The sequence below is a fragment of the Vulpes lagopus genome, chromosome 1 (genome assembly GCF_018345385.1).
Source record: "Vulpes lagopus strain Blue_001 chromosome 1, ASM1834538v1, whole genome shotgun sequence".
Lineage (NCBI taxonomy): Eukaryota > Metazoa > Chordata > Mammalia > Carnivora > Canidae > Vulpes > Vulpes lagopus.
Window position 1 is genome coordinate 97557795 of NC_054824.1, and position 13514 is coordinate 97571308.

The 13514-nt window shown below is 41.3% G+C and overlaps 1 protein-coding gene, 1 non-coding gene and 1 pseudogene across 5 annotated transcripts in view; 1 reads left to right on the top strand and 2 right to left on the bottom strand.

Annotated features, from left to right (window-relative positions):
* The first annotated feature begins 1046 nt into the window (after positions 1 to 1046).
* LOC121475090 lies at positions 1047 to 1151 on the top strand. The gene has a single exon (XR_005983619.1). It is a non-coding gene; the product is annotated as a U6 spliceosomal RNA (small nuclear RNA).
* A 726-nt stretch (positions 1152 to 1877) lies between these two features.
* Positions 1878 to 13514, bottom strand: part of LNP1 (leukemia NUP98 fusion partner 1) — a 41310-nt gene continuing 29673 nt past the window's right edge. For all 4 annotated transcript variants that reach the window (XM_041750442.1, XM_041750434.1, XM_041750416.1 and 1 more), the window contains exons 3-4: positions 6795 to 7025; positions 1878 to 2331 (exon numbers count right to left, since the gene is read on the bottom strand). In XM_041750442.1, coding sequence (XP_041606376.1) covers positions 2182 to 2331; positions 6795 to 7025 — 381 coding nt within the window. In that variant the 3' untranslated portion in view covers positions 1878 to 2181. The remainder of the gene's footprint in view (positions 2332 to 6794; positions 7026 to 13514) is intronic.
* LOC121488143 lies at positions 11513 to 13407 on the bottom strand (annotated as a pseudogene).

A 13514-nucleotide genomic window follows, 5' to 3' on the forward strand; every position in this document is an offset into this window, starting at 1 on the left:
CAAGTATCCAACTCTTGATCTCAACTCAGGTCTTGATCTCAGGGTAGTAAGTTCAAGCCCCACGTTGGGCTCTATGCTGGCCGTAGAGCCTACTTGGGAGGAAAAAAGGATCCATATTAAGAAAAGAGGAGTTGTGATCCCTGGGTGGCGCAGCGGTTTGGCGCCTGCTTTTGGCCCAGGGCGCAATCCTGGAGACCCGGGGTCGAGTCCCACATCGGGCTCCCGGTGCATGGAGCCTGCTTCTCCCTCTGCCTGTGTCTCTGCCACTCTCTCTCTCTCTCTCTCTCTCTCTCTCTCTGTGTATAACTATCGTAGATAAATAAAAATTTTTAAAAAAAGAGAGGACTTGTATGAATTGTAAAAGTAATTAAGATATGCCATGCCGGGATCCCTGGGTGGCGCAGCGGTTTGGCGCCTGCCTTTGGCCCAGGGCGCGATCCTGGAGACCCGGGATCGAATCCCACATCGGGCTCCCGGTGCATGGAGCCTGCTTCTCCCTCTGCCTGTGTCTCTGCCTCTCTCTCTATCTCTCTGTGACTATCACAAATAAATAAAAAAAAAATTAAAAAAAAAAAAAAAAGATATGCCATGCTTCTGAGCATTCCTGAGGAGTAGAAGAGGAACTGAGGATTGGTGGTAATGGTTCCATGGGCGCATATGTATGTCCAAACTCATCAAATTGTGTACATTAAATTTGTGCAGTTTTAGGATATCAATGATACCATAATAAAACTGGGAGTTTTTTAAGGGGAAAAAAAATTTCTCATCATAAGAAAAAGATTTTATGACTATGTGTCGTGATGGATGTTAATGAGACTTTGGTGATCGTTTCACAAAGTATACAAAAATCAAATCATTATGTTGTACACCTGAAACTAATATAATGTTAAATGTCAATTATACTTCAGTATAAAAATAGGATAAATAGGGAAAGTTATAGTATCTTTTCTTCTAGGGAAGAAAAATAGTGATAGCACATGGCCTCAATGTGTTACTTAACCCAATTACAGTAACCATTTCACAAAGCATACATATGTCAAATCATCATGTTTGTACAACTTAAAACATATCAGTTTATTTGTCAATTATAGAGATGAGCATGGCCCCTGTGCAAGGATGACACACAAATTCATGAAGCATTCTCTATATTTTAAATAAGTCGTGGGATATAAGGTAAGCATGGTGACTATAATTAGTAACAATCTATTGTATGCTTGCAGGTTGCTAAGATAGTAAATCTTAAATGTTTGTATTACGAGAAAAAAATTGTGTAACTGTGTGCATTCGTGGATGTTAACCAGACGTATTGTGGTGATAATTTCACCACATATTAAAAATATCAAATTATTATGCTGTACACCTGAAGCTAATATAATGTTCTATGTCAGTTATGTCTCAATATAAAACAAAATAAATAAATAAGAATATGGTCTCATAAAGTTAAAGCCCAGAGCATAAAGCTGACCTCAGAAAATCAGTCTCCACCCGTGTAATCAAAATCATAAGCTGCTCCCAGCTCCTGATTTTCTCGCTCACATCCACTCATTCCATGCACATCACACACACGCACCAAGTCAGGAGCCAGTGCTAAAAGGAAATGGAGGTCCTGCCTCAGGTTAGGAACATGAGCCAGAATAAACTGGGCTCTGGCCCTAACTCTTGACACCTCACTGATGGGCTCCTGGACGTGTCTAAATTCCCATTTCCTCAACTAGCAAGGGGAAGGAATAGGTCCCACTTCAGAGTAGGGAGGATTCTTTTAGGTAAGGCATTAAAGAACTCAGCATAGTGCTTGGCATGCTAATTATCAGGTCTCATTAAATGATGGCGTTAGACATACTTACATAATTACATCTGATAAAGAAGTAAACTTAGAGTGACACCAATGACTTTTATTTTAAATTATTTGCAAGGTTAATGTGGAAGAAGAGTTACTGAAGATGGGTGGGTGGTTCTTTCAATATCTTTCTTTACATTTTTAAGAATCACTTATTCTGTTAAAATACCTTTTCTTCTCCTTATTCCCATAAAAAGACAACACAGCAGATCACACTCCCAACCCCCCACCCAGTGGTCACTCAGCATCTGAGGACACTCGTTCATAGCTACCACCCCCTGGCCTGGTGTTCTGGAACCCAAAAAACACAGTAGAATCTGTAGAAATGATGTGGAAACAAAATATTATTTGGACTCTTTTTCAAACAAGGGGGGCATGCATGCTTCTCCGTGTTCTTCCTTCCTAGAGCTGTTTTTTTCCTCTACTTTCTTTTGAGATCTTATCTCCATCCTCAGGCATTCCCTTTCATTTCTCTCCCTTCTGCTCTCCGGTCCCTGAAAGACAAAGGTTAGAAAAGGGTAGAAATGTGCCAACAACTGACGTGCCACATTTATCCTATCAGAAATGAAAAAAATCCCTGGTCACTTAGTAGACTTCCACATCGTAGTTTCTCATAATAAATTAGCAGAAGGCCTAGGGTGTTGCTAAAAGTTTTAATTATAAATAAAAGGGATGGGGGTGTCAGCAACAGTCTATAGGGGAAACTCCACCCATACACAACTCTGACATATAGAGGGATGTGATTTCACAGTGTGATATGATTAATAGTGTCTCGCTGCTTTCTGAAAAGGAATATGGCAAGTGAATCATACTTGGAATGATTCTAACCCCCCCAGTGTCTACTCCTTTAAATTACATTAACAGTAGAGTTTGCACTAAGTTTTAATGTGAGGACTATGTGAAGAATGAAGTGTTGAGGAATGACATCCAACCACATTCCTCAGCTGGTACAGCACAAACTAAAGAAACTCTACTTCTTCGATATTTCACCTCGGTGGACACTGACAGACCATCAGTAAGCCTAAGAGGAGATAAGAACATCACAGATAGTGATTAGTGCACTGATAATGAGCAAACAGGGTGAGGTGATAGGGATGTATGGTGGGAACGGGGAAGCCTTCTTTAGTTTCCATGGTCAAGAGTGTCTCTCAAAGGAATTACCAACCAAAGAATGGCATTGATAAATGTGTAAGTAGGCACCTACTTACACTCCTATAACAAATAACACCATCACTCTCCCCCTCCTCTATTGGAACTGGAAACGCTGGGCAATGCCTGAGTGTCTATCAAGTGAACATAACACTGTGATGAGTGGCAGTGAGATGAGCAAGATCACGACTCAACCCTGCAGGCCAAGTTACGAGGGTGTCTGTTTACTACGGTGGTGTCAGCTACTCCTCAGTGCTAAATTTTTTTATACCTAAATGGCTTCATTTCTATCTATAGGGGTCCAGTGGCCAGAGTCACAAAGCAAAACAAATTATGATGCTGAGATGAAAGTTAAGAGAAACTTAAAGATTGTGCTCATTCTGTAAATGTGTTTCCAGATTATTTTCATTAGACCTAGCAGTTGTATTAGATCCAGCAGTCTGATCAAAGTTCATATGTAGCAGGCATGAATATCTCTAATGCTTATAAGAATGGTATAAAAAAGAGAAAAAATAGTGATGATACTTCTCAAAACAAAGCAATGGCTTTTCCCTTATTGAGAATAAAGACTATTTGAAAAATGATTGTAAATAGTGAACTGAATTTTTTTTATCTCATTATTTAGAAACAAAATGTAGGGGCATCTGGGTGGCTTAGTGGTTGAGCATCTGCCTTTGGCTGGGGTCGTGATCCTGGAGTCCTGGGATCAAGTCCCATATCGGGCTCCCCATGGGGATCCTGCTTGTCCCTCTGCCTATGTCTCTGCATCTCTCTGTGTCTCTCATGAATAAATAAAATCTTCAAAAAAAAAAAGAAAAGAAAAGAAAAGAAAAGAAAAGAAAAGAAAAGAAAGAAAACATAAAAATTCTCAAAATAAGACAATTGAGGTTTTCAATACTAAAATGAAAGAATTTAATGTTGTTGGTCATGATCAGACCACAAAATTAGCTTCTGGATCCTTTTGATGCTAAAGGATATGAAATTTTAATCTACATATTACTTAACATTTGGTCCCCAACCAAAATATAAATCAGTTTTAGATTTGCTGATAAAAATATACTTTTCAGTGTAGTTAGCTTTAGAAAACTATGTCAGTCTCTAAGTAAGAACAAGTTTTAAAGTGTATGTAATGTTCTAAATTTTTAATTTTATATTAGGATAAGCTTTATAAAAAGCTCTTTAAAATTGATATAAAATAAAATATTTAATAAAATTATTTATCCTATATGTTTATATATGTAATAAGAAAAAAATTAATGATTTTATAAATTCCTAGCAGGTTTCTAGCTACTATATGTAACTGTAAAAAGAATTCTTGAGTCAAAAAATTGAAAATGCTATCTTGATTGCCTCGGCACTCAAAAGGAAGAGCTTGAGAAAGGAAATATTAGGGTAGCCCAGGTGGCTCAGTGGTTTAGTGCCGCCTTCAGCCCAGGGTCTGATCCTGGAGATCTGGGATTGAGTCCCACCCCTGCATGGAGCCTGCTACTCCCTCTGCTTGTGTCTCTGCCTCTCTCTCTCTCTGTCTCTCATGAATAAATAAATGAAATCTTTAAAAAAAAAAAAAGAAAGGAAATATTAGCAAACATATTTGATATTTTAGGGATGAGGTGGTGAGTATCTCTTTAAATAAGAGAATTGATTTCATGTTTACACACTGTTAGGGCTTACAATATTAGCAAATGGCATCATATAAGCTATTCCATAAGATGTTATGTGAAATTTTTTCTGAGAACCTCAGAAAAAGAACAGTTCAGATTAAATTTTTTTCAAAATACATTTATTCCATAACTTGCTCCAGAAAAAACTTAAGGCAGCTATGTCTCCCAAATTAATATAATTAATGACTTGAGCATGTAATTTTAAAACAAGAATTCTTGCACTCCTGCTATATTCCTGCTGAAAGTTCATAATCTAAATCTAGTCATGAGGAAATACCAGATAAACCCAAGCTAGGCATCATTCTAAAAGATAACTGGCCTGTATTCTTCAGAGGTCAGTATCATGAAGACATGGAAAGACTGAGGAACTGTTTACAGAATAAATATCAATTAGAGGGGTGTGAAAAAGAGCTGCATTACATAATCTGAAAGTTCACTATAGAGAATATTATTGGAACAACTGGCAAAATATGAATGAGGTCAATACTTAGTTATAAAAGTATTGCATTGGTGTTAATTTCCTGAGTTTAATTACTATACCATGTTTCTGTAACAGAATGTTTTCCTGCCCTTGTCTCGGGGCTTGGAAGGGGAGAAAGGATATAAGTAAATATACCATATTAACTTGGAGGAAATCTAAATGAAGAGTGTATTTTTTATACTATTCTCGCTACCATTCTAAGTCTGAAACCATATTTTTTTTTAATTTTTATTTATTTATGATAGTCACACAGAGAGAGAGAGAGAGAGGCAGAGACACAGGCAGAGGGAGAAGCAGGTTCCATGCACCGGGAGCCCGACGTGGGATTCGATCCCGGGTCTCCAGGATCGCGCCCTGGGCCAAAGGCAGGCGCTAAACCGCGGCGCCACCCAGGGTTCCCTGAAACCATATTTTTTTAAGATGTCATTTATTTATTCATGAGAGACACAGAGAGAGAGGCAGAGACAGAGGCAGAGGGAGAAGCAGGCTCTCTGTGGGAAGCCTGATGTGGAACTCGATCCCAGGACATGGATCACACCCTAAGCCAAAGGCAGAGGTCAACTGCTGAGCCTCCCAGGCATCCCCTGAAACCATACTTTTAAAAAAACAATATAAGGAAAAAGATAAAACAGTAACTTTTAATAAGATTTAGAAATGATAAGTGACAGCTGCTTTCTATTCTTCCTTCTTTATTCCTCTACTGAAGGGGAATCATACGCAGAGTCACTCTCTGATAAAAGTGACGTGCCACCTATGAGGCAAAGATGCATGGTGACAGTCCCAACAGCAGTCACTGCTAAGCAGAAAGCGTTGTGTTCAGATGTGCAATGAGGCAGGAAGCAGCCACATGTCCTCCTCTGTACATTCACAGAGCACAGCTCAAGAATCAGGTGGCAATACACCTGGTCAGTTATTGTTCTGCCCACTACATGGCAGAGCCACATTATTATTCCTGTTTTGCAAAATAGAACAAAAAAACAAAAACCCAGAACAAAGAAGTTATTTTGTTCAAGGCCACTCAGTGAACATGTTGCAGAGTTGAAAACTATCCCCCAATTAATCTGTCTCTAGTTTATTACTTTATGTATTGAGTTTGGCATTATCAGTGGAGTTTCTATTCTTCCCCCGTTCCATGCCTGTCCTCTCCTTTGCTCTCCTTTGTGCTTTACTTAGACTCCCACAGGCCATTCTAAATGCCTGGACAGCTCCTACTCCTCTATACTTACTAGACAGTTGGATAATTCCTTTTGCATGTTTTTTAGAAGTACAAGGGAACATGCTACCATCATACACTATTTGCTGCTGCATTAAATGCGAAAGGATAGGAACAGTTGGGTAGTTTTCCCCCTTCTTCAAATAGTGAAAGAAAAACAAGTCACAATTATTTCTAATTGTCTCAAAAAAAAAAAAAAAACACAGAGGACTTCGGTAACAAAAATATCCTACCTCTGGCCCTCCAGGAATTCTTCCTACACCAGGGGTTTCCAATAAAAATAATTTAAAAATGTATACACACCTGGGCTATCTAAAACTGTCATTTGTCAAAGACCTTATCACTAAGCTGTAAATGAAGAAGTTAGATTTGTTCTCCTCAAAGCTGGGGAGGAAGAATCCATTGGGTTTCCCTTTTTAAAGTGGTTAAATATTCAACAATTCTGTTACATACCAAAGACGCAGAGCGTTTGGTTCTAAAGCACAATTGCTGCTCAAAAGACTCTGGAAATGCTTGAATTTTGGAATGGGATCTTCTTTTTGATTCCAGCGGCTCGTTGCGTGACTCATCTGCTGAGAATTTTCTGTAATCTGGGATGTGGGAATGGCATTGAAATCCCTGGCCCTCATGAGAATGCCTTCTGGGATGGCTGTTAGATGATGGGATTCTGGGAAACACAGGAAACTGGGAATATAAAATTTAAAAATTTTTGCAATATAAAGAGACTGCACAGGGACTGAATATACATACATTACCAACTAAACAATCTCATGTTGAACTGAAATCTTACCTTTTTGATCAATAGGACCTTCCTCTACAATGAAATAGAGCCAATTACTTAAAACATTAAGTAGAACATCCCAAGACTAGCTTGGTTCATCCTCTACCATTAGGATAGAATAATGAAGCATTCCACGCCTTAAATTGATATGTAAAAATAAATTCCAAGATTATATTTAAAAAAAAAAACTTTAATGAAGCCATAAGTGTTTAAGAAATAATGCAAAGGTGGATATTTATGTGATTCCTATATGAAGAAAGAATTTCTAAGCAAAAGAGCAATGGGAAAAAGTCATAAGGAAAAAAATTAATTTACGTAAAAATAAAGCTAACGTGCATCACAAACCATATAAACAAAATTAATGGTAAGCTGAAAAACTTTAAAAATATTTGCTACACATTATTAATGCTTACTAGATGTCCTGAAAATAAATAAGTATATGTCACACACCTACTGGCAAATGCCGAGGTCATATAATACAATAACAGCAATGTTAAGATCACAATTGGAAAATAATCAAAGGAGGGACAGCTCAGAGAAACCAGTCTTGAAAGAAACATTCTCTTAATTCTTCTCACTTCCCAACCCACTCCAATTTAGCTTTTGCTCCCAAGATCGATTTTGGTCAGAATATTGAACTCAGTGTTGCCGAATTCTGTGCACTTTTGGCCTTTAATTATTCTGGAGCATTCAGTGCAGGAGCCCATGTGGCCCCCCTGGAAACAATCTTCCCTTGCCATCTACCACTGCAGCCTCAAGGGCCATCTTCCTGCCACTGTGTTTTAGACATTTTTGCTCACTTCTCCCTCCTTCTAGCTGCTCATATCTACTGGACTTCCTCCAAGTTCTAAACCACTCTTCCTTCCCTTCCTTTCCTTGCTCACATTACACTATCTCCCAAAGTATCTCATCCTCAGGCTTCAATTTCTAGCTCTAATCTGATTTCCTACTTTATATTGTTAGCCTAGACATCGCCTCTGAGTTTCTGCCCCTTGAGTTCTCTCTTCATAGTATCCCTCGTAGAGATTACATAAAAATAAAATCTTAATTAAAAAAAATATATGATGAATAAATATATAATGAATGAAAGAAAACGAAATACTAATGGGTAAAAATTCTTTATGCTTATTAGCAGTCAAAAACTATGGAAAATGAAATAATATGGGGATCCCAGGTGGCTCAGCGGTTTGGCAACTGCCTTCGACCCAGGGCGTGATCCTGGAGTCCTGGGATCGAGTCCCACGTCGGGCTCCCTGCATGGAGCCTGCTTCTCCTCCTGGCTGTGTCTCTGCCTCTCTCTGTGTGTGTCTCTCATGAATAAATAAATAAAATTATTTGAAAAAAGAAAATGAAATAATATACAATTTTTGCCTTTCAGGTAAAAAAAAAAAATGTTACTTAATGGTACCAACACTGGCAAAAGTGCAAGGAGATAAGCACAGTCTTTCTTGCTGGTAGGACTTCAAATATGTACATCCTTCCTAGAGAATTGTTGGTAATATGTGTCAGAAGGCTTAAAATATTCCCCTCCTTGGATCCATCCATTGTATGTTGTTTTTTGCTGAATTATGTCCTCCTGCCCCAAATTCATAGGTTGAAGCCTTATGTGAGTACATCAGAAGATGACTATATTTGGAGTCAGGGCCTCTAAAGATTAAGTTAAAATTAGACCATTATAGTGGGTCCTACTCCAGTCTGACTTGTGCCCTTATAAGAAAAGGAAATTTGGATACATAAAGAGATGCCAGGGATATGCCCCCACAGAGGACATACCATGTGAGGACACAGCAAGAAGGTAGCTATCTGTAAGCCAAGGAGAGAGGCCTTGGAAGAAATCAAGCCTGTTGACACCTTTATCTCAGACTTTTAACTTCCAGAACTGTGAGAAAATAAATTTCTGCTGTTTATGTCATCAATTCTGTAGTATTTTGTTATGATAGCCCCAGAAAACTAATACATATGTATTGAAACTTTCTCTCAATCATCAAAAATATGCTTAAAGATTTGTAAAGCTACTAAAAAACATGAGGTAAATTTGTATATATTATTCCATTTATTATAGGTAAGACATGGTACTTTGTGCTTTGGATAAATTGGAGCGCCCAAAAAGCACAGTGTACCCCTCTTGGAGATTATGTTGGGAGATGAACATTAAACAAATAAGGCATATGCCTACAACCTTGGCCAAATGCTATAAAGGAAAAAAAATTCAAGGTGCATAAAGAGGATATAACAAGGTAAAATTATGTATGTTCAGATGAGTGTTGGAGTGGCTAGGGGGATCAGGGGAGGATTGTGAAGGTGTGATGATTAAGATACAATCTGAAGGGTGAGAGGGGTTAATTAGGGAACAGGGAACACTCTTCTGCCTCAGGATGAGCCCCATATGTTCAGAGGCCCTGCCACAGAAGAGCTTGCTGATGTGGAAGGAAAAGAAGCCCATTGAGTGTGAACATCTGGGAGGAGGGGGGGGATGAGAGGGCTTGAAGTAGGGTGATCTCATAAGGTGGGCAACCTTAAAACATACCCAAATGTTTTGAAAGGTTTTCTTTGAGCTGTGGGATTTTTTTGTTTTGTTTTGTTTTTTATCCAAGTTTTCTGCAATGATGGTGTATTATATTATCAGGGGAAAAAAATGGTACTTTAAAAAAAATTGAGACTTAGACACAGAAGGACAAATACTGAATGACTGCACTTATGTGAGTTAGCTATAATAGTCAAACCCGTAGAAGTAAGAAATAGAATGGTGGTTGCCAGGGCCTGAGAGAAGGGGGAAATGGGAAGTGGCTAATCCATGGGTTTAAAACTCCAGTTATGCAAGATGAGGGAGTTCTAGGGATCTACTCTACAGCACTACACTTGTAGTTTACTGGATTGCACACTTAAAAATCTGTCCAGAGGGTAGATCTCATGTTAAGTGTTCTTACCACAATAAAATTTTAAACATAAAATTTAAAAATTTAAGGTTGGGAATGGAAATGAGAATATTTGTACAAAATGTTCTCTTCCATTGAGAGGCCTAAAAAGAATAGCAAGAGTTTTTATCACAATATAAATACAGTGTATACTTAGTGATCTATCAGATATGTCTTTCAGTCGGTTGGTTGTGGCGTGTGACTTTGTGGGGAACAGCCTTAAGAGAGCTCTCTGATTACAGGGAAGAAGCTCCCACTTTTAATTGCGTTTACTTACCACGCAAGCTCTACTTTTGGAACTTTATATCCCCTTCCAATGTAATTTTCCTGGCAAAGACAGGAAATAGTACCCTACATGGCTTTTTTTTTTTTTTTTTTTACCAAGTATGCACTTGTCACCCCACAGCCCCTGGCCTTATAGCTCTCTCTCCCACACTGTGAGGCAGGCTCTGGCCTGTGGAACTGGATCCCTTCACTCTGAGCTCACCAGCTGGGGTCCCAGACAACAAAGCACCAAAGACAAAGTGTGCAGCAGGCACTGCCTTCAGAGCAGTGACTACCCAGTTCCCTGACGTGCATCACAGAAGAGTGTGCCCAGCACCAAAGCTGTTTCCACTGTGACCAAAGTAAACAATTCCTGTTGGAAGAAAAAACCCTGTGCACTCTGTGACCCAAGGCATAGGTTCTCATTTAAGAAAAAATTAGTGGGCCGCCTAGCTGGCTCAGTAGTGGAGCGTGTGACTCTTGGATCTCAGGGTTGTGAGGCCGAGCCCCACGTTGGATGCAGACCACTTAAAAACAAAATCTTTTAAAAAACATTTTTTAAAAATATTTTATTTATTTATTCATGAGAGACACAGAGAGAGAGAATGGCAGAGACACAGGCAGAGAGAGAAGCAGACTCCATACAGGGAGCCCCACGTGGGACTCGATCCCGGGTCTCCAGGATCAGGCCCTGGGCTAAAGGTGGCACTAAACCGCTGAGCCACCCAAGCTGCCCCCAAAAAACATTTTTTTAGTATTTCCCCCTGAAGGGCTTAACTACTTGATACTCTTTATCCTGGCTTTAACTGCAATTACTCTTCAACTGTACCCATCCTGCCCTCTGTGTCAATGCAAGCACCTGAGCCCCCCATTAACAGCAAGATGAGAAACAGGGAGAAAGTTCCAGGTATAATAAGGCCACGTTGAGTCATAGTGTACTAGGCTCTCTGGGGACCACGTCTTTGATCTCTAACCTCAGAACAAATCCTGGAAGGGATTCTCCCCCTTTTACAGATGAAGAAAATGAATCTTTTTTTTTTTTTATTTATTTATGATAGTCACAGAGAGAGAGAGAGAGGCAGAGACACAGGCGGAGGAAGAAGCAGGCTCCATGCACCGGGAGCCTGATGTGGGATTCGATCCCGGGTCTCCAGGATCGTGCCCTGGGCCAAAGGCAGGCGCCAAACCGCTGCGCCACCCAGGGATCCCTCTTTTTTTTTTTTTTTTTAAAGTAGACTTTAATAAGTAAAAAGTACAACCTTCTCCCAGCAAGACTCCTCACCGAGTTCTCAGGGAGCCGCTGAGGTGCCCCAGAACTCTCCATGCTTCCTGGGACCTGCGTTCTGTTCCCTCAAGAACAAAAAAGTCACCTTTTCTCAGTAAGGCTTTAATTTTTCCTCCCGACGGGGCACAGTGCCAGAGCTGGCATCCACTACTCCAAAACCACTTCCACTTTTCTTCTTCTTCTTCTTTCTTCTTTCTTCCTTCTCCTTCTTCTTCTTCCTGGCGCTGTCACTGTCCCCGTCTGCGGGCTCACTCACACTCTCCACAGCAGCTTTGGCCTTCTTCTTCTTCTTCTCCAGCAGCTGCGAGGACATCTCATCACTCTCACGTCTGGCTTCCACTTCGGGGCTTTCACCACTTTGGCCGCCACTTTGGGGGATTTTACCACCTCGTGACTTCCTGTGGGGCTATTCCTGCCTTGGCTACCGCCTCTTTCCTTGCAGAGTCGCTGTAGTCCACATACTCCTGCATCCAGGTGGCAGGTGTGCTACCTGTGGGCTTACCGTGCTTATCCAGAAGGCCCTGCTTGATCATCAGCCTCTTCTGACTTGCCTTTGGACCTAAACCCCACTTTCGAGGATACGTGGCTCTCTCCATGATTACCCTCTTGATCTTGGCTAGGATACCATGGTCACAGGTAGATATCACTGCTGTGGTCATTAATGCAATGGCCATGCAGACTGCTTCCCCTTTGGTGGTGATGACGAGGATCTCCTCGTTGACCTCGATGCCATCCTCATATCGGAGAACGCCAGGGAGCATGATCTTTGCCCCATAGCAGACTGCATTCTCTGCACTGTCTTTCATAACCAGCCTTTTATGAGAAGTCAACAGCTTTTCCAAAGGATAAACAACTCGCCAGCAGGTAACTCTCATCCTTGCGGCTGCCATACAGCCACTGGGCATCAAGCACGTCATGCATTGTCACCATGTGGTCCTTTTCACTCATGACTCCAGAATGAACCCTCCGAAGTTCTTGCATCTGACCGCCAACTCCCAGTAACAAACCAACGTGCACACACAGCGTCCGAATATAGGTACCGGCCTCACAACTCACCCAAAAGATTCCTAATCTTCTATCAGGATCATACTCGATCATCTTGCTCTCATATACGGTCCGCACTCGGAGTTGCCTCTTTACTGCAGCAATGAGTGGGGGTCGCTGGAATGAGGCACCTGTCAGAGTTTCTAGGGCCCTCGAAAGTTGGGTCCCCCCTTCAATAGCATTGTGTAGCCGGACAATGCCCACGTACTCTTTGCCTGCACTCTTGAGGCTTCACCAAGCGGTGGCTCGTTCTATGCACACGAGTCAAGAGCCGGCCACCGTGGGATCCAGCGTGCCACCGTGCCCCGTCTTCTCCGCCCCAAGTGTTCGTCGGACCCAGGCTACCACCTCATGGGAAGAGGGGTTGGAGGGCTTGTCAAGATTAATGAAGCCTGTCCTGATGTGGTCCCCAATCTCCCCCTTCAGAGGATTCGAACCACAAGGAAGGGCTGTAGAGTGCGTGCTCCTTACATTGAGCTTTTCAAAATTCTTGAGCAACAGGGGCCACTGAGGTGTGTCCAACTGAGCCGCCTTGGATTCGGGTTCGATAAGAAATTCTTCAGCATGTTGTATCTCTGCTACATCTTCTTTTTTTTTTTTTTTAATAAATTGATTTTTTATTGGTGTTCAATCTACCAACATACGGAATAACACCCAGTGCTCATCCCGTCAGGTGTCCCCCTTAGTGCCCGTCACGCATTCATCTTCTCCTGGGAAGACTTTCCGCTTTTTCTGCTTAGGTTTCCTCGGCAAAATTAATACTTCGGCGGCCGCCATGTTGCCCCGCACAGCGCGCGAGCCACGGGCGCCGCCACCGAGGGGGCGCACCGCCTCCCGGCGCCGTCGGGCCGCGTCGCTAGAACCCGCCCACCCGGGCGACGCCC